The 25,388-nt window shown below is 42.6% G+C and overlaps 1 protein-coding gene across 1 annotated transcript in view; it reads left to right on the top strand.

Annotated features, from left to right (window-relative positions):
- The first annotated feature begins 17,250 nt into the window (after positions 1–17,250).
- Positions 17,251–25,388, top strand: part of SLC1A1 (solute carrier family 1 member 1) — an 80,389-nt gene continuing 72,251 nt past the window's right edge. The window contains exon 1 of the mRNA XM_065405990.1: positions 17,251–17,341. Within this exon, the coding sequence (XP_065262062.1) occupies positions 17,251–17,341 (91 nt within the window). The remainder of the gene's footprint in view (positions 17,342–25,388) is intronic.

Here is a 25,388-nt window from a genome sequence, read left to right as displayed (position 1 = left end):
TAATGGACTGCTCATAATATTCTCCACCAGCTGAGGTTGTGCCATCTCCAGTACTAACAACCAGTTTTCTCTCCAATTGTCAGTGCTTTCAGACAAAGATAAATCTGTGTGGAAAAACCTGCATAGAGGTAATGAAAATCACAGAATTTCAACTTGCAGAGTTTCTTCCAGAGCATCATGCAGTTAAACAGGCAGGGGCAAGACCCACCAAATTCATGGATGTCCTGAGATGTCTGGAGAAATCCCACAATTCTCAGGACACCTGTGGAAAGCAGAGGCTGTTGCATAGAAGACCAATACATCCATAATGTACTCAGGTACATCGTGTTCCCTATAGCATTGGCCATGCCACTATGAACTCCCAGCTGCAGACTGTCCCCCAGAAATCCATTCTTAAGAGCAATTTCAAACATGGAGGGGAATATACATCCAAATTGCTGTCTGTGTCAACATTATCTTCCATAGTGCACAAATGTAACATCTACTGTACATTGGCCTAAACATCATCTAAAAATAGCTGATAACAAGAGTGTTTTCCATGAGGAAATATTAAGCAAACAAATCCCAATCAGATCATCCTACTACATTTCCCTCCAGCAGCAAAAGAGCCTTTTAATTCTGTTTATGCATATCTCGATAAGCGAAGGAGACTGTCAATAGTTCTTCTCTGACTTGAACCCCCTGATAAGGTTTTAATTTTTTTCATTGTCTAACTAATCGTTTTTGGACATATCACATTTTGCAATCTCTTTGAGAAGTAGGAAACCAAGTATATGATTCAAAACCACCTCTCCCAGGTCACTTACTATATTCTGCTAATCATAATTTTCACAAACGCATTCCGTCTTGACTGCCACAGGCAGCATTGAGCATTCAGTATGCAGCAGGTATTGTGAGAACTTAATTACATGACCAGTGCAACCATTCCCAAATTATATCAGCTTCTGTCAGTCAGGGCTGCCCAGAGGATTCAGGGGGCCTGGGGCAAGGCAATTTCGGGGGCCCCTTCCATAAAAAAAAGTTGCAATACTATAGAATACTATATTCTCGTGGGTGCCCCTGCAGGGCCCAGGGCCTGGGGCAAATTGCCCCCCCTTCTCCCCCCCCCGGGCGGCCCTGCTGTCAGTTGAGACTGAGCCATTTCAAATACTTGTCTTTGTAGACATTCACCAGAAAAATCTCTCTGTGATTAATTAAAACGGGTTATACAGCACAAGCCGAAAACCTGGCCCTCACCCAAATCAATTCAGCATCATTTTTCTTCTCTTGCTCCCCATTTCTCTTCTCCCATCCCATTTATATTCCCAGACTTCCCTACCTCTACTATTAGTCAGCAGTCATCTGTACAGTCCTTTACTTTTTGATAGTAAAGCAAGTCACACAACTTCTGTCAATGCTGCAGCCTGTTCCCTCTGCCAGAGACTGAGTACGTCATCTCTTTAAGATACTCAGCCTTTGTCAAGAAAAAAGTGGAAGCGTCATGTTCACATCTCCTACATGGCTGAGCTGTTAGCATTCCAGAGAATTACAAGGCACTACCACCCACAAAACAATATGGAGTTGCATGCTTTTTTTTTAATCCTCGCTGCAGACACCACCCAAATTTAGACAGGTTGGCTACAAAATCATTGCTTAGCTATGCCCAGAATGGATTTTATGGGCAATGGCCAGTACTAAAAATAAATTGAAACGTTTGGCCACATGGCTGTAATTATTTTTAGTATTCTTCGCAGTCCAGAATTTTTGAAAGCTTTCCCCATTTTGGCCTCTAGATCTTTTGGGAGTGTGAGTTAACCTGTTTTGTCAAACTTGCTCAACACAGTACAGATTAATGTTCACCCACTCATCCATTTCTATGTGTTACTGAGTGATTTAAGCTTTAAAACCCTCTTGTCATTTGCTATCATTATCTTCTGCAGGGAAAGCATTCTGCTTCATTACATTATGTCTTCATTAAAATAAAACTTCAAATGGCATATGAGTGAACAAAGCCCTCCAGTTCCATCTACGCCATTTGTAAAGAGTGGCAAAGAGCCCATTGCCTCCACAAATCAGTAATTATATAATTATATTAAAGTAGCTACATGTATGACACATCAATATTATATAATGAGTCATTCTGCAAAAGTGCAGGAGTGGCAATAAAATATTATACTGTCCTTCACTCTTCATTTATCATTACTGTTAATGCACATTTCACACTATGGAAAGGAAAAAATGCCAACCTGATATGGCAACATAACAGCATAATCTTTTTAGTGGAACAATTTGCTATTCCATGAGCAAAACAATATTTGCTTAACACACTATTATTTCTCAGTTTCCTGGAAGGAAAGAATTCAGTGCAAGCATAAGCAGGACCAAATTTTCTGCTTGTTCCTGGAGCTTGAACACCATTGCTATTATTAAACAACACTTGCTCTGAGCTGGAAGAGCATTCCCTGCACTCAGGCAGGAACAAGTATAACTAGGCCATCTCTGATAAGTGTTTTTTCAACCTCTTCTTAAAAACCTCCAGTGGCGGGGATTCCAGAACCTCCCTATTCCTCTGGAAACCTATTCCAGAGCTTAATTATCCTTATAGTTGGAAAGATTTTTGTAATATCCAGCCTGGATCTCCTTGCTGCAGATTAAAGCCATTACTTCTTATCCTACCTTCAGTGGACATGAAGAACAATTGACCACCGTCCTCTTTATAACAGGCCTTAACGTATTTGAAGACAGTTATCGGGTCCTTCTTCAGTGTTCTTTTCTCAAGACTAAACATGCTGAGTTGTTTTTTTAACCTTTCCTCATAGGTCAGGTTTTCTAAACCTGGTATCGCTTTTATTGCTCTTCTGTGGACTCTCTCTCCAATTTGTCTGCATCTTTCCTAAAGTGTGGCGCCCAGAACTGAACATAGTACTCCAGCTGAGGCCTCACCAATGCTAGGTAGCGTGGGACAGTTACCTCCTGTGTCTTACATATGACACTCCTGTTAATACATTCCAGAATATTAGCCTTTTTCGCAACTGCATCACATAGTTGACTCATATTCAATTTGTGATCTACTATAACCCCCAGACCTTTTCAGCAGTACTACGACCTAGCCAGTTATTCCCCATTTTGTAGTTGTGCAATTGATTTTTCCTTCCTCAGTATAGTACTTTGCACTTGTCTTTATTGAATTTCATCTTGTTGATTTCAGACCAATTCTTTAATTGTCAAGGGCATTTTGAATTTTAATTCTGTCCTCCAGAGTGCTTGCAACCCCTCTCAGCTTGGCATCATCCACAAATTTTATAAGCATATCCTTCACTCCATTATCCAAGTCATTAATGAAAATATTGAACAGTATCAGACCCAGGATAAACCGCTTTTGGATCCTACTAGATAGGCCCAATGCAAAAAGTCTGCATCCAGGTAATCCCACAAGCATCACATACAATTTTTTTACCACTTAAATTAGGAAATTAAAGTTTCAAAATATTTCCTCTGTTGGAAATTATTTTAATTATTATACAGCTAGGACCCGTTCTACTTCCCTTTTGAAATCGATGGTAATACTCTTGTTAGCATCAATGCCAGCAGGAACAGGACTTAATAAAAGTTATGAGAGATTTGGAGTGATTTTTTTAAGATATAGTAGGGTTATTAGTAAGGAAGGTTTTTTAAAACAATATGTAAATTAATTATTCTGGGTTTTTTTAATAAGAGATAAGGAGTTGGCACTTTTGTGACATGGCTCTCAAAGGGAAGAAGCTATTATGATGCGGCCAGTTAGTTTATGCAGAAGTGGCGTGGGTTTGGTAGAGAAAAGCTATCCAGCAGAAGCTGTCACCACCAGGCAATATACGTGCAACTTAAAAGATAAATACCCTAGAATACATTAATATATAGGGCCAAATGCATCCCAGCTATAGCCCTATTGGCTTCAGTGGAGTTGAACGAGGATGGATTTGGCCCATAATGTTTTATCATAGCCTTATAATTTGGCATGACTTCTATAAAAATATTATTTAGCCTTTCATTGTTGATTGCAGGCCAAATCCTGCTGTTTTGATTCATGTTGAAACACATGCTGATAAGCCAACCTATTTTGAACACACTCAGCTGTGAAAGATACAGAGAAGGGTTAGTAATCTGATAAGGGTATGGAGGGTCTTTGCTAAAACAGCAGAAGAAGCTATGCAATCTGGAGGAGAGGTGGTTACAGGGAATCTTACTGCAGTATAAAAGTACCTAAAAGGGGATCACAAAATCAAATAAGGATCTCTGTGTGAATTTAGAAGCAGCAACAGGAAAATACATAGACAATCCTATAAAATTAAAAAAGAGAATATAGATTAAATACATAGAAGGATACTGCAGATGCAACTCACATTGATTTAAATGGGAACTCGATATGCAGATAAGCTGCAGTTTTAGGGTCTTTTTCCCCCACATCAAAAGGTAATAATCAGCATTTGGTAATCTCTGCCCCTGGAGGTAATGGTAGACTCTACCCAAGGTTCTTGTTTTTTTTAAAAAAAAAAATAGGCAATTTGACACTAAAGTTATCTTGAGGGTTTAAACTTGATTTTGTCATTAATTATGGTGATTGGCAAATTTGAGGTCATGTCATGAGAGGCTCAGGTCCACACCAATTGGGTGGGATCTGAGAGCTGCAGGTGCTCAGCATCTATTGGGGTCCTAATTCAGGGAATGCTTACTTGCATTCCTGAAATGGGGCCAGGATCAGACCTTTTATTTCCACTGCCTGTTTTCTGTTGGAAAGATAAGAATAGAGCCAATGCAAGGCTATTTTGATGAAAGCTAAATTCTGTAATTTTTAGACTAAAAGATTGTGTTTAACAGGCTCATTTTTAGATAATTCTACAAAAGATTGCAGCTTTCCTCTTACCCTGCTCCATAGCCAAAAAATATCATCAGTCACTTTAGTTAGAAGAGCAAGCTGGACTCATGCCAAACAATGACAACTGGAAATGTTTTGAGTACTTACAAATGCCATATTTTTTATTAAATTATGTTTTCTGAAGATTAGCTATATTAGGCAGAAGTGAAATTACCTGATAATTTGAAATTTCCTAGAGGTTGCCAGGCTTCATGATAAGAATAATTGATGCAACCTTCCAATTTAATGGACTTTCCATTAATAAAAAGGCAGAATAAATAATTCTGTCCATGGCTCATGTAGGATATTAGCAACAATTTTTGGCAATTTTTTCCAAATGCTTTAGTTGCATCAATGTATTTCAATAAATGTAATATTCACAATGGAAGAATTCTCCTTGAATTCAGCACTGCCCTGAGACAGCTGTTCATATCCAGCCCTGGTCAGTAATGATTAAAATACATTCCATCTGATGATGGTTTGGTGACTTGCAGTATGTGAAATGACTTTGGTTGTCTCTGTCCAGTTCTGAGTAGACATGTCTCCATCACAAAAACAATCACAGCTGGTAACGACTGGCAAACCTGGCAGAGAGAGTGCAAGGACTGAATTGACAAGAAGACTCAATTGTTCTTTCTCCTCTAAAGATGATGCCTTCAGGTCAGTTTTGAGGCACAATGGTGGGAAAGGTTGCACCATGCAATACCTGTTCTATGGCTCAGTACAGGATTTAAATCTCCAGTGCCATCTCTCTTAGGTACTTATATATCTCCCATCACTGCAGTACCTGCGCACCTCACAACCCTTAAAGCATTTATCTTCACAACCCCCCTGTGCGGTAAAGAAGTACTATTATCTCCATTTTACTGATGATGAACTGAGGCTACATCTACACTACAGGGGGGGGTCGATTTAACATACGCAAATTCAGCTACACGAATAGCGTAGCTGAATTTGACATATCAGATCCGACTTACCCTGTTGTGAGGACGGCGGCAAAATCGACTGCCGCGGCTCCCAGTCGACGGCGCTTACTCCCACCTCCGCTGGTGGAGTAAGCGCGTCGATTCAGGGATCGATTGTCGCGTCCTGATGAGACGCGATAAGTCGATCCCCAAGAGATCGATTTCTACCCGCCGATTCAGGCGGGTAGTGTAGACCTAGCCTGAGATTCAGAGAAGATAAGTGACTTGCACAGGATCACACAGGAAGTATGTGTCAGAACTGGGAGCTGAACCTGAGTCCCAGGTTAGCATCCTAACAACCAGGACTCATGTCTGTGCACTTTCATAGAAACTATAGAAAAATAGGGCTGAAAATGACCTCAAGGGGTCATCTAGTTCAGTGTTTCTGAACATTTTTGATACCAGGGACCAGCTTGTTGCCTTCCTAAACTGTGTCATGGAAATCTCAGGGACCGGCGCTGGTCCACGGACCGGCCATTGAGAAAAGTTGTTCTAGTCCACCCCCATGCTGAGGCAGGATTAAGGTCATTCCTGAAAGGTGTTTGTCTAACCTGTTCTTTAAAACATCCAGTGAGGGGGATTTCAAAACCTCCCTAGGTAACCTGTTCCAGTGTTTAACTACCTTTATAGTTAGAAAACTTTTTCCTAATATCCAACCTAAATCTTCCTTGCTACAAACTAAATCAATTACTTTTGTCCTTGCTTGATATGGAGAACAATTGATCTCCTTCCTCTTTGTAACAACTTTTTACATGTTTGAAGATTCATTATGTTCCCGCTCCCCCTCCCCACCCCCGCCCTCAGCCTTCTCTTATTTAGACTAAACTAGCCCAATTCTTTCCACATTTCCTCATAAGTCCTGTTTACTAAGCCACATATTTTTGTTACTGTCCTCTGGACCCTCTCCAATTTGTCCATTTTTTCATGAGCATAAACAAAAAAGTAATGGCACATTTACATGATCTGATTTGTTTTTGTGTGTGTGACACTAAGCACCCCCGTATTAATACCCTATGCACTATCATAATAATCTTTGTACAAAATACAGCGTATCATTTGAATGTAAGGTATCATTTGGAAATTAACTCACTGATCATTAATATTCTTTCGTGATGTATGTATGTGGTGGGTTTTAAGATTTATGGATATATGGGAGAATTATGACTAAAGTGTGTTTAAACAGGCATGTCAGAGTAGTTGGTAAACAGATCTGCCTTACACAAAGGAAAGGCTATTTGATTCTCTGACCAGCCCAATCTTCAGGCAAAGACAATGAAGGTCCCTTTACAAATTAGGTAAACAAAGCTATTAAGCTAATATATGGGGGAAGAAAGTGCATGGAGCTTCCTTTACCACCAGACTCCATGTCACCTTCCTCACAGCTTGAATAAACTTTAGTTTGAGGGGTTTACTGGTCTATAAAGATAGGGGCTCTGAACCTCAACTGATAAGCAATTGAGTCAATTTATACAATATTATTGTATTAGGAAAGTGTATAGAGTGAGGTCTTTTCTGTAACCTAAGGACACAATGGTGATTAATATAATTATTAATATAATATAATATATCCATATGTATTATATATGAGGAAATATGGATACTTAGGGCTGGTCTACACTAACCCCCCAATTCGAACTAAGATACGCAACTTCAGCTATGTGAATAACGTAGCTGAAGTCGACGTACCTTAGTTCGAACTTACCGCGGTCCAGACCTGGCAGGCAGGCTCCCCCGTCGACTCCGCGTACTCCTCTCGCCGAGCAGGAGTACCGGAGTCGACGGCGAGCACTTCTGTGTTCGATTTTTCGCGTCCAGACAAGACGCGATAAATCGAACCCAGAAGTTCGATTGCTTGCCGCCGAACCAGCGGGTAAGTATAGACGTACCCTTAGTTATATTATGCTTGAAAATCTGTGGCCAAATGGGGAGAAACAGATATCCTCCCAGATAGGACAGAAGGCAACTATCTACCTGTCTCCAGTGAGATTAAGCAGGGTGTGAGGCTGGCAGACCAGGTGCCAGCATAGGTGCTGGAACTAGGCGTGCTGGGGGGGCTGCCACACCCCCTGGCTTGAAATGGTTTCCATCATATACAGGGTTTACAGCAGTGGTGGGCAACCTGCAGCCTGCGGGCTGCAAGTGGCCCATCAGGATAATCTGCTGGTGGGCCGCCAGACAATTTGTTTACATTTGCACAGCTGCCCACAGCTCCCAGTGGCTGCGGTTCGCCGTTCTCGGCCAATGGGAGCTGCGGGAAGCGGCATGGGCCATTGGTTTTATTTTTTACTTTATTTTATTTTTACTTTATTTCAGTGTTGTGTTTGAAGGGAAGAGTGTATTTACCCCAGTTAAGTTAATAAGCTGTGATGTGTTCTGTGTCATTCAAGGAAAAAAACTAACATTATTTCTCTGAACTGTCCAGGAGAGGGCTGAACATTCTAGAGCACATGGTTTGGGGGAAATTCAGGAGTGGGGGTGTGTGGGGGTCACCTTGCTGGTTGTAACCAAGAGTGGTGGAAGCCAGCGTGGGACTGTGGGACTGTAGACAGGCTGCGGAGCTCAGAGCTGCTGAACCAGGGTTGTCTAGCACACAGACACTTCAGTGTGTGACATGCATGCTAGTAGGCTAGTTGCAAGCATCCCAGGCTGGGAGCTACAGCAGCAAAGCACTGTAAGTCACCCAGGGTTGCAGGGCAAGTGGTGACACAACCCCTCACTGGTCTGGATTGCTCCTCAAACCTAGTCACAATCTGGTACATCTGGAGATCTTCAGAGGTGTGAACATTTTCCCCAAAAGACAGGCTTGAATGAAATAACTATTAAAGAGGTCTACAATTTCCCTATAGTCTCTCTATATTAAACATACTGAAAATTTTATCAAAGTCTTCCACACAACATTTAATAGTTATTCCAGAATGTCTTAATGTCACACAAAATTCAAAGTGTCTTGTTTAAATAACATACAGCCTTTTCTTTTGCTCAGCAAGTGTGATCACTGGGTACACTAGCTATATGGTTGATAACCACCCAAATTATTTGGGTGGGTTGGTCATTTTCCATAGCTGTGCTCATTTTTCAAATAACTTCAGTATCTCAGGAGTGATCTATCAGCCTGTAATTCTTTTCCATTTTATTGGGATACTTTTATTACAGATTCTTTTCTAGCTCCCCATACAGAAACTGCCAAGTTGAATCTACATCCAAGATCATGGAATCATAGAACTGTAGGACTGGAAGGGACCTTGAGAGGTCATCTAGTCCAGTCCCCTGCTCGCCCGCGCCGCTTCTCGCCGCCCCCATTGGCCCGGGACGGCGAACCGCGGCCAGTGGAGGCCGCGATCGGCCGAACCTGCCGCGTCAGCAGGTAAATAAACTGGCCCGGCCCGCCAGGGTGCTTACCCTGGTGAGCCGCGTGCCGAACGTTGCCGACCCCTGATCTAGATGATCCCTGACAGGTGTTTGTGGAATCTCCGTCATTGGAGATTTTTAAGAGCAGGTTAGACAATCTCCCCAGGCAATTTATTCCAATGCTTAACTACCCTAACTACAGAGCCAATCTCTGTCATTCTATAATAATAAGATCAATTTTTAAAAGCCTATTCATTAGAAAGTTTAAAACATCTCTATTTCACCTGCATAAGTCTCTTTTTAAATGATTCCTTAATTTTGTATGGATGCAACAAGTTATCCACATTGTGTTCTTAAATTCATGACCACTGAAGTACATTTGATGAAGCAGGCAAAATATCTAATGTTTTAGGGTAGCAGGGGTCTATCCTGGCTTGATTAAATCTTGGTAGGAACAGAAAACTAGCAGAATGGAGCAGAAGCAGTGTCCTACAATAGTAAATAAGAGGTACATGGATCTATTCAGTATGATCAAATAGGAATATTTGACATCTCACCGGAAAGTAAAATAGTGAAGAATATTTTATGTTTATATGGCACATTTCTTTCTGAAAGATCCCAAAGCATTCACACGTTGTATAGCATAATGATTTAGATAATTATAAGCTGTACAGCACTTCTGGAATGCATCTGCTTCCCAGGTGGCAAAGAATAGCCAATCAGCACACTGCCCAGTACTAAGGCCAAGGGCACTGGGGTAAATCCCTATTTCTTACCCCCAAAAAAGTGCTATGAAATCTTTAATGTCCACACAAAGAAGCAGACAGGATGTTGTTTTTAAGAAAAAACAATGAGGAGTCCTTGTGGTACTTTAGAGACTAACAAATTTATTTGGGCATAAGCTTTCATGGGCCAAAACCCAAGAAAGATACTCATACACAGAGGAGACTGTGACGTTACACCCCATATTCTTCATAGAAATATGGTTCTGATATGACTATGGCCTAACTAAGATATATTTTATGCAAGATGGATCTTGTAAGGTATTGGAAAGGTTATGATTTATTGAATGTGATTATCCAATTTGTATGCATGTCATTTTTGTATATAAAGTTAAGAATATTGACTATGTAACAATTACAACTGTGTGTGTATTTGGGAGACACCCACCAGACAACCGGCCATCACAGCCTTGACGGGTCATTAGGAAGAAACAATAAGACTGTGAAGATACTAATCTCTCTCCTTCCTGAGAGGCGTCCTGGGACGTTACTTTGACACTACCAGGTCAGGTGATAAGAGCACCTAATACAGTGTGCCACCTTGGACACTGCTGGTCCTTTTCCTCAGTAGGGGGATGGGGATCAAACAACGGTTTCCTGCCTTTTAATCTGGACCCTCCTCCATTGCCTACCCAAGAAGAAGGGCTGCTGAAAGTACCTGAAGAGACAAAGGAATCAACCTGGGGGGAAAGGGAGGGGTGAGTCCAGACTGAGACAGGAGGTCCAGTCTGTAAGAACAAATAACTGGAACTCTAAGCTACAGAAACTCTGCAATTTGCCTAAAATAACATTTAGGGTGAGAAATTACTTCTTGAAACCAGTCTCTTCAAGATCTTAAGCTTAGTATGCATGTTTTGTTTTATTTGCTCAGTAATCTGCTTTGTTCTGCTTGATATCCCTTATAATAACTTAAAATCTGCCTTTTATAGTTAATAAATTTGTTTTGTTTATTATTAAACCCAGTTTGTGCAATTTCTAACGGGGGGGGGACAAGAAGTTGTACATATCTCACTTCACATTGAGGGAGAAGGCGAATTTTTATGAGCTTGCACTGTGCAGATCTTTCTATACAGGGCAAGACAATATACCTTTGGGTCTGCACTCCAAGGGAGGTGGGCACCTAAGTGCTGGGGCATGTCCCTTAAACTGAGTCTTCCCAGAGCTGATCTCAGTGTCTGTGTCTTTCTGCAGCTGGGTATGGTCCTGCCTGTGTGTGTGCTAGAAGAGACTTAAGAACCTGGCTCAGCAAGACAGGGTAAAGGGGGCCCAGGCTGGCGGAACAGGAGGGGCTCAGTGAAACCTCAGAACAACAGGTGGCATCCCAGAACAGGGGTCCAACCTGTCACAGTGGCATAGTCGAGCAGGACCCAAGAAGAAGGTCAGGGAAAGTGTGGGCCCCTTATTGAATGAGGGAGGCAACCTAGTGACAGAGGATGCGGAAAAAGCTAATGTACGCAATGCTTTTTTCGCCTCTGTCTTCACAAACAAGGTCAGCTCCCAAACTACTGCATTAGGCAGCACAGTATGGGGAGGAGGTGACCAGCCCTCCGTGGAGAAAGAAGTGGTTCAGGACTATTTAGAAAAGCTGGACAAGCACAAGTCCATGGGGCCAGATGCACTGCATCCGAGGGTGCTAAAGGAGTCGGCGGATGTGATTGCAGAGCCATTGGCCATTATCTTTGAAAACTCATGGTGATCGGGGGAGGTCCCGGATGACTGGAAAAAGGCTAATGTAGTGCCCACCTTTAAAAAAAGGGAAGAAGGATGATCTGGGGAACTACAGGCCAGTCAGCCTCACCTCAGTCCCTGGAAAAATCATGGAGCGGGTCCTCAAGGACTCAATTTTGAAGCACTTCGAGGAGAGGAAAGTGATCAGGAACAGTCAGCATGGATTCACCAAGGATAAGTCATGCCTGACTAACCTAATTGCCTTCTATGATGAGATAACTGGCTCTGTGGATGGGAAAGCAGTGGACATGTTATTCCTTGACTTTAGCAAAGCTCTTGATACGGTCTCCCAAAGTATTCTTGCCAGCAAGTTAAAGAAGTATGGGCTGGATGAATGAACTATAAGGTGGATAGAAAGCTGGCTAGATCATCGGGCTCAACGGATAGTGATCAATGGCTCCATGTCTAGTTGGCAGCTGGTATCAAGCGGAGTGCCCCAAGGGTTGGTCCTGGGGACAGTTTTGTTCAATATCTTCATTAATGATCTGGAGGATGGCGTGGATTGCACCCTCAGCAAGTTTGCAGATGACACTAACCTGGGAGGAGTGGTAGATACTCTGGAGGGTAGGGATAGGATACAGAGGGACCTAGACAAATTAGAGGATTGGGCCAAAAGTAATCTGACGAGGTTCAACAAGGACAAGTGCAGAGTCCTGCACTTAGGACGGAAGAATCCCATGCACTGATACAGACTAGGGACCGAATGGCTAGGCAGCAGTTCTGCAGAAAAGGACCGAGGGGTTACAGTGGACAAGAAGCTGGATATGAGTCAACAGTGTGCCCTCGTTGCCAGGAAGGCTAACAGCATTTTGGGCTGTATAAGTAGGGGCATTGCCAGCAGATCGAGGAACGTGATCATTCCCTCTATTAGGCATTGATGAGGCCTCATCTGGAGTACTGTGTCCAGTTTTGGGCCCCACACTACAAGAAGGATGTGGAAAAATTGGAAAGAGTCCGGCGGAGGGCAACAAAAATGATTAGGGGACTGGAGCACATGACTTATGAGGAGAGGCTGAGGGAACTGGGATGATTTAGTCTGAAAAAGAGAAGAATGAGGGGAGATTTGATAGCTGCTTTCAACTACCTGAAAGGGGGTTCCAAAGAGGATGGATCTAGACTGTTCTCAGTGGTACCAGATGATAGAACAAGGAGTAATGGTCTCAAGTTGCAGTGGGGGAGGTTTAGGTTGGATATTAGGAAAAACTTTTTCACTAGGAGGGTGGTGAAGCACTGGAATGGGTTACCTAGGGAGGTGGTGGAATCTCCTTCCCTAGCGGTTTTTAAGGTCAGGCTTTACAAAGCCCTGGCTGGGATGATTTAGTTGGGGATTGGTCCTGCTTTGAGCAGGGGGTTGGACTAGATGACCTCCTGAGGTCCCTTCCAACCCTGATATTCTATGATTCTGTGATAGTGTGCTCAGTTTATTGCCCTGAAACACTGGTGCTGATTTTAAGTGAGTTTTAAGCATGTTGGCTAGAGAACAGACAAAGTGGTTGCTGGTTTGTTATTTTCTGTTTGATTATTTCGGGTAAGGGAAATAGAGGCAGAAAATCAGCAAGATGAGTGAAAACAGTACAATGAGTCTGGGGACATTGCTGAATATTTCATCACCTTTGAGAGGCTGTGTATGCTCCATGCAATTCCTGAGGATCAACAGATGACCACTTTGGTTGCAAAGTTGACTGGGAGAGCTCTGGACATATTCAATAAGATGCCAATTGGTGATGCTTCCAATTATGGTAAATTTAAGGAATTGGTTTTAAAACAGTTTCAGATTACACCTGAGATTTATGGAGTAAAATTTAGAAGCCTTAAGAGAGGGGATGGATTAAGTAATGTGGCTTATGTGAACCAACTGAGAGATCTACTGGATAAGTGGGTAAAGGGAAAAGGTATTACAAGCTTTGAAGCAATGCGTAATTTGATTGCTAGGAACAGTTACTGAATATGTCTAATGAAGATGTAAAACAGTGTTTATGGGATAAAAAGGTAGAGATGGTCGAAGAACTTGCAACTTTTGCAGATAAATTTAAACAATCCCAAGCACCTATTGGGAATAAATCAAAGGCAGAGGGGTTTAAGTTTGGTGGGAAGCAAGGTCCCTGTTTTACCCCTGGGAAGAAGGAGAGTGGATGGGAGGCTAGACACTCACCGCCCCAAGTTCACTCCTCCAGTCCTCGTCACACTGAGGGAGAGGGTGAATTTTTATGAGCTTGTGCTGTGCAGATCTTTCTATACAATGCAATACAATTTTGGGTCTGCACTCCAAGGGAGGTGGGCACCTGAGTGCTGGAGCAAGACCCTTAAGCTAAGCCTTCCCAGAGCTGATCTCAGTGTCTGTGTCTTTCTGCAGCTGGGTGTGGCCCTGCCTGTGTGTGTGTGTGCTAGAGGAGACTTAAGAGCCTGGCTCAGCAAGCCAGGGTAAAGAGGACCCAGGCTGGCAGAACAGACGGGCTCAATGGTATCATAGTACATCAGGTGGCACCTTAAAGTGGGGAAAACTGTCACAGAGACGTAATGGAACAATTTATTTTCCACAGAACTGGGAGTTAGCCCTACCAAAATGTAAATGTTTGATTTCAGGGAGCATAGAATTCTAAATGTAAAAAGCTATTTCCTCCAGCTCGAAGAAAGAGTAGTGGAATATAGATCTGTGTTCAGATAGCCAAGCATAGAGAAAAGGAACATAAACAGAAAGGCTCACTTCCTTTTTCTGACTCTCCGTAGCCTTGAGGCTGATTTAGTCAATACCCCTGTGCAAAGTGGGTGCAAAATTCAATCAAATCCTACTCCTTCACTCACTGATGGTGGAGATAGTGTACATCCATGGTGCACAAGGATTAAATGTCAATGCAAGGTGGAAGACAGTGGCAAACCAGGGCCAGAGTTTCAATGTTCTGCATGGACCTGCTCCTCTTGAAGCCAATGGGGGTAAGTTCAGGCCCCATGGTCTTTTTCTTTTAGGGCAAGTCTACATTACAGCGCTACATCAGTGTAGCTGCACCGATGCAGCTGTGCTGCTGTAGCGTGTCTGGTGAAGACGCACTATGCTGACAGGAGAGCGCTCTCACGTCGGCATAATTACTCCACCTCAGCAAGAAGCAGAAGCTATCTTAGCTGGAGAGCATCTCCCACTGACATAGCACCAGTGTCGACAGCACAAAACTTGCGTCGCTTGGGGGGAAAGGCTATTTCACACCCTTGAGTGACTTAAATTAGATTGACTTAAGCGGTAATGTAGACCTTCCCTCAGTCTTTTCTTTGATGTCAAATCACACTATACAGTACATGCCTATAGCAAAAACTATAAATTAGTGTCTTCCTCCTTTACTTAACTATTTCTTTGTTCCAAATTGTATTTGTTTTGCTGCTGCTTTGTTTTTTATAACACAAGTATTCTGCCAGCTTTCATTTTAAATTGTCTATAACCTTTTTTATTTTTAATTCATCTAACATGATACTTATTCATCTGTTTCCTTTTGAATGATGAACCTGCAATAAAGTTAGTTGGGAAATTTCCATCTAAATTAAATAGATGATAAAATAGATTTCCCCCCCAAAAAACCTACGTTTTCTACCTTCCAAAGTTTCCCCACATAATCATTAATCTGTTCTGCCTGGGAATAGCAAATCATCCAAAATTTATACTGGAAAAGTTTGTAAATTACAATTTTTAATTTAAGCAAATAACAAGAATAGTAGTAATTTACCACCTCACATTCTGCACCACTACAGTTGATTCGTTAGAAGATTCGGCTTGATGGTAGCAGCCACTCTTTCTTATACTTGCCAACTGACTTAAACAAAATTGGAAAACCAAGCCAGAACCAATATATTTACAAATATATATTAGAGGAAGCCTTCCCATAGTCCCACTAGGCATGGGATCATATTAGTACATGCAATAATCATGCTTACAACATAGAATGTTTGCCCTTTTTTCTATTACAGTGTCAACATATCACATGAGAAAGTGGATAATGTTTCTTCAGACTTCTAATTTTTAAACTTACTAGGATAAAACCCCAGTATAAAGTCCTATGGCTCTTTCTTTTCCCTTCTCTTCCCCCAACTTTTTCTGACACAAATGATGGAGCAGAGTATTTCACCATAATTGGAAAGTTTCCTTACTCAATGAAGCATTCCATAGGTAAGAACCAGTTACACCAGGAATGAAGGTAAAGGAAAACCCACACCCACTGTAAAGGAAAACCCCCACCCACTCAAAGACTGATTATATTTTGCATGTCTAGTATACACAATAACTCTGCCTCACGCTCCTCTCTCTGCCTCCAGTGCCTCCACTGCAGACAACAGCAGGCAGGAGTTGCTAGAGCTAAGCTTGCCATTGGTAATGGAGTGCAGTATATAGAATAAATATGAGCAGTCTTTGAGTGGGTGGGGGTTTTCCTTTACAGCGGGTGTGGGTTTTCCTTTACCGTCACTCCTGGTGTAACTGGTTCTTACCTATGGACGTATGTAGTAGTACTACATTGGGTTGACCACTTGGTCACCAGAAGTGGTCTACAGCCAACACTCGTGTAATCACTGTGTGTCACTAGGCTGAGTCAAACTCTTGGGTTATATCTACACTGCAATTAGACACCCATGGCTGGCCCATGCTTTAATTACAGAGTAGAGTTAGGGCTTGGGCTGGAGTCTGAGCTCTGGGACCATCCCAGGATCCTAAAGTCCAGGCTCCTGAACGTCTACACGGCAATTAAACAGCCCCTTAGCCGAGTGCCAAGAGCTGGAGTCAGCAGTCAGCTGGCAAAGGCCAGCGCATGTGTCTAATGGCAGTGCAGACATACCCTTGGACAGGACAAGCCAGCTTTAGGAAAATGTTTACTATTTTCCCCTAGTCCAGCTCACTGAAATGGCCTTTAAGACATGTCCCTATTTTTCTTCCCAAGAAAGCCAATGCAGGTGTAAAGGCCAGTGATGGAAGGGGTTTGTGACGATCTGGAAGAAAAGTGGAGAGATTTGTGAGCGCAGGAGGAGAGGTGGGGGGGGGGGCACCAAAGACAACTTCACTGTGTGCCCCCAGCTTCTCCTGCCAGTCTGTATAACTTACAGCGGGCAGCCGGTCTGGAGGCGGAGGGGCTGTCACCGGTGTGCGCTTGGGCTGTGTGACCTTGGGCAGGCCCCCAAGTTGGCCCGGCTGGTCCCTGGGGAGAATGACACTGGTCCTCCTTTGCCAGGAGCTCAGAGAGGCGCAGGCTGTGTCGGAGCTAGGGCGCCCCCCGAGGGGCGAGGCAGCAGAGCCTCCGCGCCCAGCAGCCTCGCCGCCTCCTGCCAGAGGGCGCGTAGGTGCAGGGCTGGCGAGGCGGGAGCGCGGGGCTGTGGCGCGGCCAGGTGTGTCTGTCTCCTGCCTCCGCCCCACGCTCCCTCCTCCCCCGCCGGGGAGCCGCAGAGCGCAGCAGCAGCCACACAGGCGGAGCGGCGGCAGCAGCAGCAGGAGGCGCCGAGCTCCCAGCGCAGCAGCAGCGCTCCGCTCAGCGCTCACACCCCGCCGCAGCTCAGCCCGAGCCGCCGGAGAGCCGCCGCCGCCGCGATGGCGAGGAAAGGCCGGAGGGGCTGCGACTGCCAGCGCTTCCTGAGGAACAACTGGCTGCTGCTCAGCACGGTCTGCGCCGTGGTGCTGGGTGAGTGGGGCCGGGCGCGGGGCGGGCTGCGGGAGCTGCGGCATCCTCCCGGGCTGGGATTGGGAGGATGCTGCTTCCAGCCAGGCGGGGAGGCAGCAGGGTGATTTCCGCGGCCCGGCAGCAGGGACCCCAGCCCCACCCCTCCCTCCATCTCTTCCTCTCCTGCCTCGTGGCTAAGCCCTGCTCTTAATCGTGGTCTTCAAAAGGGGGAGGGGGATAGAGAGCCGCTGTATCTAACAGTCCCCCATCCACGCAGCCCTGGGGGGCTGACAGTCCGATTTCTTCCCCCCCCCCGCCCCCAAATACCTTCCTTTGGGGCTTTCTGGGGCATGTCTCCGTGGAAACAGCTGCAGGAAAATCAGCATCCTAGTTTAGCCAGGCAGCGGCACGTTTGTGATGATGCTGGTGGATGTTACGATCTCGCAGCGCAGCAATCCGATTACCGTATTTTACATTCACACGGTGTGTGTGTGTGTGTGGGCCAGTGCTGGAATGTCGATAATTACAGGGATTCATTTCTATTGCGCTGCCTACCCAGGGGCCCTATCCTGCGTTCCTTATGCACCAAAACGCTACTATTAAAATCAAGGGCTCTTTGGGTACACAAGGAATGGAAGATCAAAGCCCTAAAATTCCTCCCTGAATGTCTGGTAAAACACATTTGTGCTTTAATTCTCCTTCCTGGCATATATCAGGGATAATGTTACCTCCCCCACCCCCTTCTCCAAGATGGAGAGTTCTTTCAGTGTAATTATTTACTGGGGGCAGACACTTCAATCTCATGTAGGCAGGCTCTCTTTCAGCTTCGACTTGCCTCACTGTAAAATAAATAAATAAAATAAAGACCCTCTGTGGTTTTCCTGCCGGGATTTGCTAAATAATTAATTTGTCATCTCATTTACTTGACAGATTGTATGGTGGATTGTTAGAAGTGTAAATTACTCTTATGTAGCCAATGCACTTCTCATAAAATATTAACACCTGTTAATGTCAGAAACTTAAAATAATTAATAATAATGTGAGACAAATTGATGTTAGACTGAATAAATATTTTTCTGTTCCTACATATTGGCTTTCTTATTGGTTAAAGTGTTTTTCAATGTTAACGACAGAACATAATCATTACACTATAAAAATAAAACCACAGCTTGAACTTTGCTGTTCTGCTTGTTAAAAACAGAAGTTTTGCGCAAATTAAATAAACAATTGCTGTTATAGCCACAACTAGAAATAGGGGGGAAGAAGTATTATGGACAGTCCTAAAATTTGATAGTATACTTATCCAGCCCCTGTCTATGCCTTTTCTGCTACTTCATCATGGTCTCCAATATTTATCCCACAAACTTTGAATAATAAAAATATAATTAATAATAGGCTTCTGAAATGTTTTCAGTCTGACATGAAAAATCTGCAAACGTATCTTCTGTATCAATAGGGGGTTTAAAATATCATGTGAATGTAATGCTCATTAGTGGTATCAGACTGATAGACCCTGAAAAATTGAAGTCATTTGTATATCCACACTACAGGTGCAACACACTGCAAGAAGCTTCCGCATACAGACTTGTCAGCGTGCCTCAAATCTGACAAGAGAGACCTCCTCTAGATAAAGAGGGGAGTTCATTCTCAATGGCCCATTCAGTGTTAGGCTTGTAGGCTGAGTCTGTCAACAAAAATGCAAACAGAGGTGGTGTTTTTTGTATTTGGACATCTGCCTATCCAGTTCACAGGCCACTGAACTTTTGTAATCTCTGATGCTTAGTTTGTGCCAGCATCCTGCAGTGAAAAATTCTGCTTTTTGTTACCAATCCAATGTGCCATCTAGTTCCCTGTAAAGTGGTTTCAAATGGATTTCAATATTTTAGGGAACGATCATCTTTTTTTTTCCCCCTGAGGAAAAAAATGGCATGAATTTCTGCAAATCAGAGAATGTGACCAGAGTGGCTGACAGAGTGGTTATTCAAGTTTTGCATTACACATTTAAAGATATTTTTGCATGAAATATACTATTTGTCACTGGCATATCTCCCAACGGTTTTCTTCTGGTTATTATTTTATGACTTTTTAGATGAGGACAGCATCCTTTATTTTTTTGCTCCTACACGGATATGTTGCTTCCATTGTTTTGTTACTTATATTTGCCCTTTGGACGTTTTTTGTTTTTTTCAGATTACTTAGTTATTTTAAGTATGTGTGTGTTGGGAGGGTATAACTATTATTATTTTGTGACTCCCCCCGTACTGTAATCTAGAGGTAAAATCAGTTTATGCCCTCTTGCATGTTTTTGTGTGTGTGTGTGTGTTGTCATCTAAAGGCTAGATTTTCAAAATAGCTGTGCTCAGTTAGGCACCACAATAAGTGGCCAGATTTTGAAAAGAGGTCATTACACTGGATGCTGAGCTCTTTTGAAAATCTGGCCCTCAAGGACTATATACACCACCACTATTTTTATTATTATTATTATTATTTATTATCCATACACTGTTGTTGCTCTCAGATATGTTTTTCATGAACTGGACTAGTTATTTCCTAATTATAGAAATGCTACTAAACAATATTCACTTTCACATTAGCTTCAACAAATAGAACTGAAATTTATGGCCTGACTGCAACCCCAGGTAAGCAAAATGCCTGCTAACTCCAAGGGGAGTTATACAGTGCAAGAGCTGAACGGGGCGCCAAAACATTGAGGTTGAATGATGTCGGCATTATGGGGAAGACTTTCAAATTACAAATAGGGGATGGGCATGCATGTGCCCTGTGTGCCTTCGAAAATCAACAAACTAGAACCTTAGTATGTTTTTTTGATTAGTTACAAAATGACATAATATTAACAGAGTAAATCAGCTTGATATAAAGTGATCTTAATCGTAAGGAACAAAGTTGCCTGTTGCAACAAGCTGCGTGATAGCTGCTATATTTTTAATGTTTTTTGGTGGTGGTATAACTTATATACCACAACATCAATAAAACCCTTATCAGAACAATTTAATTTCATTATATGTCATAATAAAATGTCATTTCCTTATTACAGTCTGAGGAATGTTTGCAACATACCAGTGGTTCTCAAACTTTTGTACTGGTGACCCGTTTCACATAGCAAGCCTCTGAGTGCAACCCCCCTAATAAATTAAAAACACTATATTTAACACCATTTTAAATGCTGGAGGCAAAGCAGGGTTTGGGGGTGGAGGCTGACAGCTCATGACCCCCCAGGTAATAACCTCACGACCCTCTGAGTGGTCCCGACCCCCAGTTTGAGAACCCCTGCAATATACCAAAACTCCATAAGTCTCAGAATTGTAAGCCTTTCTTAATTAAATTAGCATACATACTGGTTTTCTGCATATTAGAGCACACAATTTAGTTAGGAAATAGCTTTTTTCTTTATAAAGATGGTTAGTTTGAAGGAGGAGTATAACGTCCCGTAAAGAGGAAGAGAATGTAATTCAGAGATCATTCTGATGATAGAAAAGATACCTGGCTTTTATAGAAAACTATATATATGGTAAGGGATGGATATGAAGAATACTGCAAGTTACTCAAAAGAATGTTTAAATTGTTAAACTATTTGGGGAAGGCTCAGATGCTCAAGCATTTTATGTTGGTTTGATATAGCTTTTGCCCATCATCACTAAGGAAGATAAGTAAGCTAGAGAACAATATCACACTCATCTCTGGAGATTAAAAACAAAAACAAGAAAGGTTCAAGATTCTGATGGGGTTTTCTTCCGCATACTTGTAATATAATATGGGAAGCATTTAATTATCTGCCTGAGCTATTCATCTTTTCATATGAATAACATTTTTCATTTTTAGGAACCCATCTTATGTACTTTTAAATTCCCTTTTTTACAATCTGAAAAGAGATTTATGATCTGTGGTTTAAGATTTATGCAGAAAGCATTTTAGAAGCCTCATGCTCTTTTGTGTGTGAGTACATCCATCTGCATTAACTGAAGAGTAAGAATAAGGATTTTTTTAAAAAAGGATTTGTGTTCAGAATTGTTTATTCTTAGTTTCTAAGAAATACTGGGTGTATTCAGTGAAATAACATAGACAACATGCTGTAATTTTTCAGATTTCAAGTAGAAGAACTTTTTGGAACAATTTTGGTTGGATTTTTTATGTTTTAGTTTTTATTTGAAAATGACCCTTTGAATTAAAACAACAGACTGAAGTGATGATTTAGAAAGAATACTTTTTCTGGACTGGCTTACAGCTTTACAATCCAGACAGAAAAGGGCAAGAGCAGAGAAGAGACTGAACTGTCTCTCTGAGCATCATGCTTTTGACTTTGAAATTTCTTTTCAACAAAAATTTATGTGCGTAAAATACAAATATTCAAGGAAAGAGCACAAGACTGGCCAAAGTGAATTCATTTATAAATTCAAAAGAAAGTTTACAGAAATTTTTAGTTTACAGAAATTTTTGAGATTGTTTCTGTAGGTGAACCAGAGAGTTAATGCAGGTCAGATATCCTCTCCCCATTTTAGCAGTTCACATTTCTTTGCCAGGGTAAGCAGTTATCAATAGTGCTACCTCTTGGTCATTTGTGTTGTCTAATTGCAAGACTACACAAAGGTGTAGAGGTAAGCAAGTTAATCTAGAACACTACAATTTTACTCATAAAGTGATTATGTGTTTGGGCACCTGACATTACATAGGTAGTTATTTAACTAATCAAGAAAAAAGACAATCTGGTCTAATTCACTCCTGAACTTGAGAGTGAAAAACAACCCTTTCCCTCTACCCCCACCATCTCCTGCAACATACACTAAATAAAGAGACTCACAAAGCATATTAACTAAAGAGAATGAAGTTGTTTTGTTTGGAGGAGTTTTTGACAAGCAACTATCCCACTCTCCCCCTCCAAATTGTGCATCTGCTTAAGAATCAAAGCAACATTGACAGGTCAAATTTGTCCCAAATATAGATTTTGTAAAAATAAGATTTTACAGAATTGAAGGCCAATAGCTAAAGAACCTATAAGAGAAAATGACCAGACTATTTTCATTCTCTAACCCCAGAGAAAATCAAAAGTAAACAAAGAGCATCCATGATGGAAGTTACGGTTAAAAATTCTTTCACTTCTCAAACTGTAACATTATATGGAACATGGCCAACGAGATTTTAAAAATATGATTGCTATATTGACAGTGCTGCCTGTCGATGGGACTGAGGATGGCAAGATTCCCCTTCCGTGGTCAATTTTATATCCCATTTACCAAAATGACTGTAACCACTGCATTTGTGAGAGGTGGGGACTAGAGTTTCTGTACTCTGCCATTAACTCCCTTCTTTTCTCCACACTACATCTGCCTATTCACTTAGACTACTTCCTGAATTCCCAAACAGAACTCAGACTACAAGGGTGGCCACTAAAGAGTTAACATTTTCTTACAGTCACCACATGTGAGGAACGGTGATGATCAAAGAAGGCCAAAACACATGGCAGGGGTTAAAGAAGAGCTGGGAATGGGGTGTGGTAGGGTTTAGGGAAGTAGCAGGAGCTGTCCATGGTAGTTAGGGAGGCACAGCAATGGGAAAAAGACAGAAAATGGGTCGGGGGAGGGGGAGAAGAGTTGAGGAAGCAGAGAAGGGGAAGGCAGCATAATAAGGGGGAATATAATTGATGGGGAGAGCAGGGAAGAGTGCAGAGAGAAGAAGACGTGCTTCTCTGCAAAGCACTTGTTAGCCAGAACCATGGGATCCTGCCAGCGGGAAAAAACAAAGAAAACTAAATTGAGAATCCCTGGTTCATCTCCATGCTGGAGGCAGGAGAGAAATGAGCTCATTGAAGGCCTGATCCTGCACCATTGAAGCTAATGGGAATTTGGTCATTGACTTCAATGAGCATGGGATCGGAGCCTTAGCTTGTCCAATCTTTTTATGAGAAGCATTACATCACTAGTGCCATGTTTGTTTTCCCACCTTGATCTCATGGGAGGAGGATATGTGCTAGGAGAAGAGACATTGGAGTAAATAAAAACAGTCTAATGAATGGTGAATTACAGAGCTATAATTCCTGCTCAGGATTTTGATTATTATACAAACTACAGGAGCTTCATTTCTGTTTTTTACAGTATCACTTCAGTAGTATCATAGGCCCAAATTCACCATTGCCCACTATTTATTCCAAAATTAAAATATGATTATTTTATATTTCATAATAGTGACATATGTCTGTCTGATATAGTACACACAAAATACATTAAAAGAACAGTAAGGCTGCAAAATCAAGCACTCAACATTTAGGAAGTGCCAGAACTAAAGCTGCTTGTGCAACCTTAATTTGGCCTCCTTGTGTGCATATGCATTGTGCTACAGTCTTTAATTACACAATAACATATTACCATTTCCTCTGGACCCCTGCCTCATTCAGTGCACAGGATGGATGATACGTCCTTAACGAGTAGAGAGTCAATATTTTGTTGCCTTTTCATTGAACAATGTCTGACCTCTTGGTTTATTTACTGCACAGTATTCAAACCCTGCTCTGAAGGCAGAATTATTAATTTCCTCATGGGTTATTCCATAGCACTCGTAGTATCTCAGTGCTTCACAAACATTACCTTATTTTCACACCACAATGAGATAAGGGGTGGTATTATCCCAGTTTTACAGATGGACAAGTGATGCACAGAGAGATTAAGGTCAAAAATATCCAGTAATTGTGGGTGCTCAATTTAAGAACCCTAGGACTCAATTTTGCAGAGTACTTAGCATTATATAGCACTTTGTATATTCAAAGCAAAGCTTCCATTGTCTTCAGTTGCAGAAGTGAGTCCTCAGCTACCTGACATGGAAAATTTCAACAGTAATGGTTAAAATTTGGCAAAGTTATAAGCAACTGAAAATAGGGCCTTATACTGGGAAGTGTCAGGAACCCTTAATAATAGACAGAGTCAGACAAGGGATAATGTGTGGAATAATGATGATGATGAGACCTCATCTTTCAGGGATAAGATTACTAAATAGATGGCGTGGTTTCATGTCACTTATTAGACCTCCATTTTCCATTGGTCAATTAGTCACTCTTTGTAGTCATACATATTTTGTCCTGAGATCTCCCTGACACAATTTAGGAAGGCAGCAAGGCAGTCCCTGGTATCAAAAAGGTTGAGAAACACTGTATCTGATAAAGGAAGGAAGTGTTACATTGAGGAAGTTTACTTTTAGAGTAGCTGTGTAACTTCACCAACTCATTTATGAGTAAGGCTCCGTGTCTGTCACGGAGGTCATGGATTCCATAACTTTCCGTGACCTCCGTGACTTCTGCAGCAGCTGGTGCAGCTGGCTCCAGGGCTGTCCAAGCAGATCAGGCAGTCCGTGGGCCAGTCGCACCGGCTGCTGCTGAGGCAGTTTGGGTGTGGGTTCAGGGCTGGGAGTTGAGGCGCAGGGCAGCCAATACCTGGTGGGGAGCGGCACGTCCCTGCAGCTCCTAGGCAGAGGGGCCAGGGGGCTCTACATGCTGCCTCTGCCTAGAGGCACTACCCCTGCAGCTCCCATTAGCTGCGGCTCACGGAAAATGGGAGCTGTGGAGCCGGAGCTCGTGGCGGGGACAGCGTGTGGAGCCCCCCGGCCTTCCTTCTCCCTCCCCACCCCCAGGAGCTGCAGGGACATGCCAGCTGCGAGCTGTGTGGAGCCCAGTAGGGAGCCTGCCAGCCCTGCCAACCTTCCTCCACCCCCAGCAGGGGTCCCGGGCCGCACACCGTTGCCCGCCTCCCCCCCAGCACCAGCGGGGTCCCGGGAAAGACCCCACAGCATCTAAAGTGCCCCCAGACCGCCCCCCCTCACAGCACCCATGGCCCCCCAGCCCAAGTTTTAGTTAGGGATATATAGTACAAGTCATGGACAAGTCACGGGCCGTGAATTTTTGTTTACTGCTTATGACCTGTCCATTACTTTTACTAAAAATACCTGTGACTAAAACGTAAAGGTAAAAAGTTAAAGTTAAAGTTAAAGGTAAAAAGAAAATTAACTCCTCTGTAGCTGCAAGTGATGGGGGTGTCCAACCAATCAGCAGATTCTCCTCAACCTCAAT

Source organism: Emys orbicularis, chromosome 6, assembly GCF_028017835.1.
Source record: "Emys orbicularis isolate rEmyOrb1 chromosome 6, rEmyOrb1.hap1, whole genome shotgun sequence".
NCBI lineage: Eukaryota > Metazoa > Chordata > Testudines > Emydidae > Emys > Emys orbicularis.
Note: the sequence above shows the minus strand (reverse complement) of the source record. Positions and strands in the feature narration are given on the sequence as shown.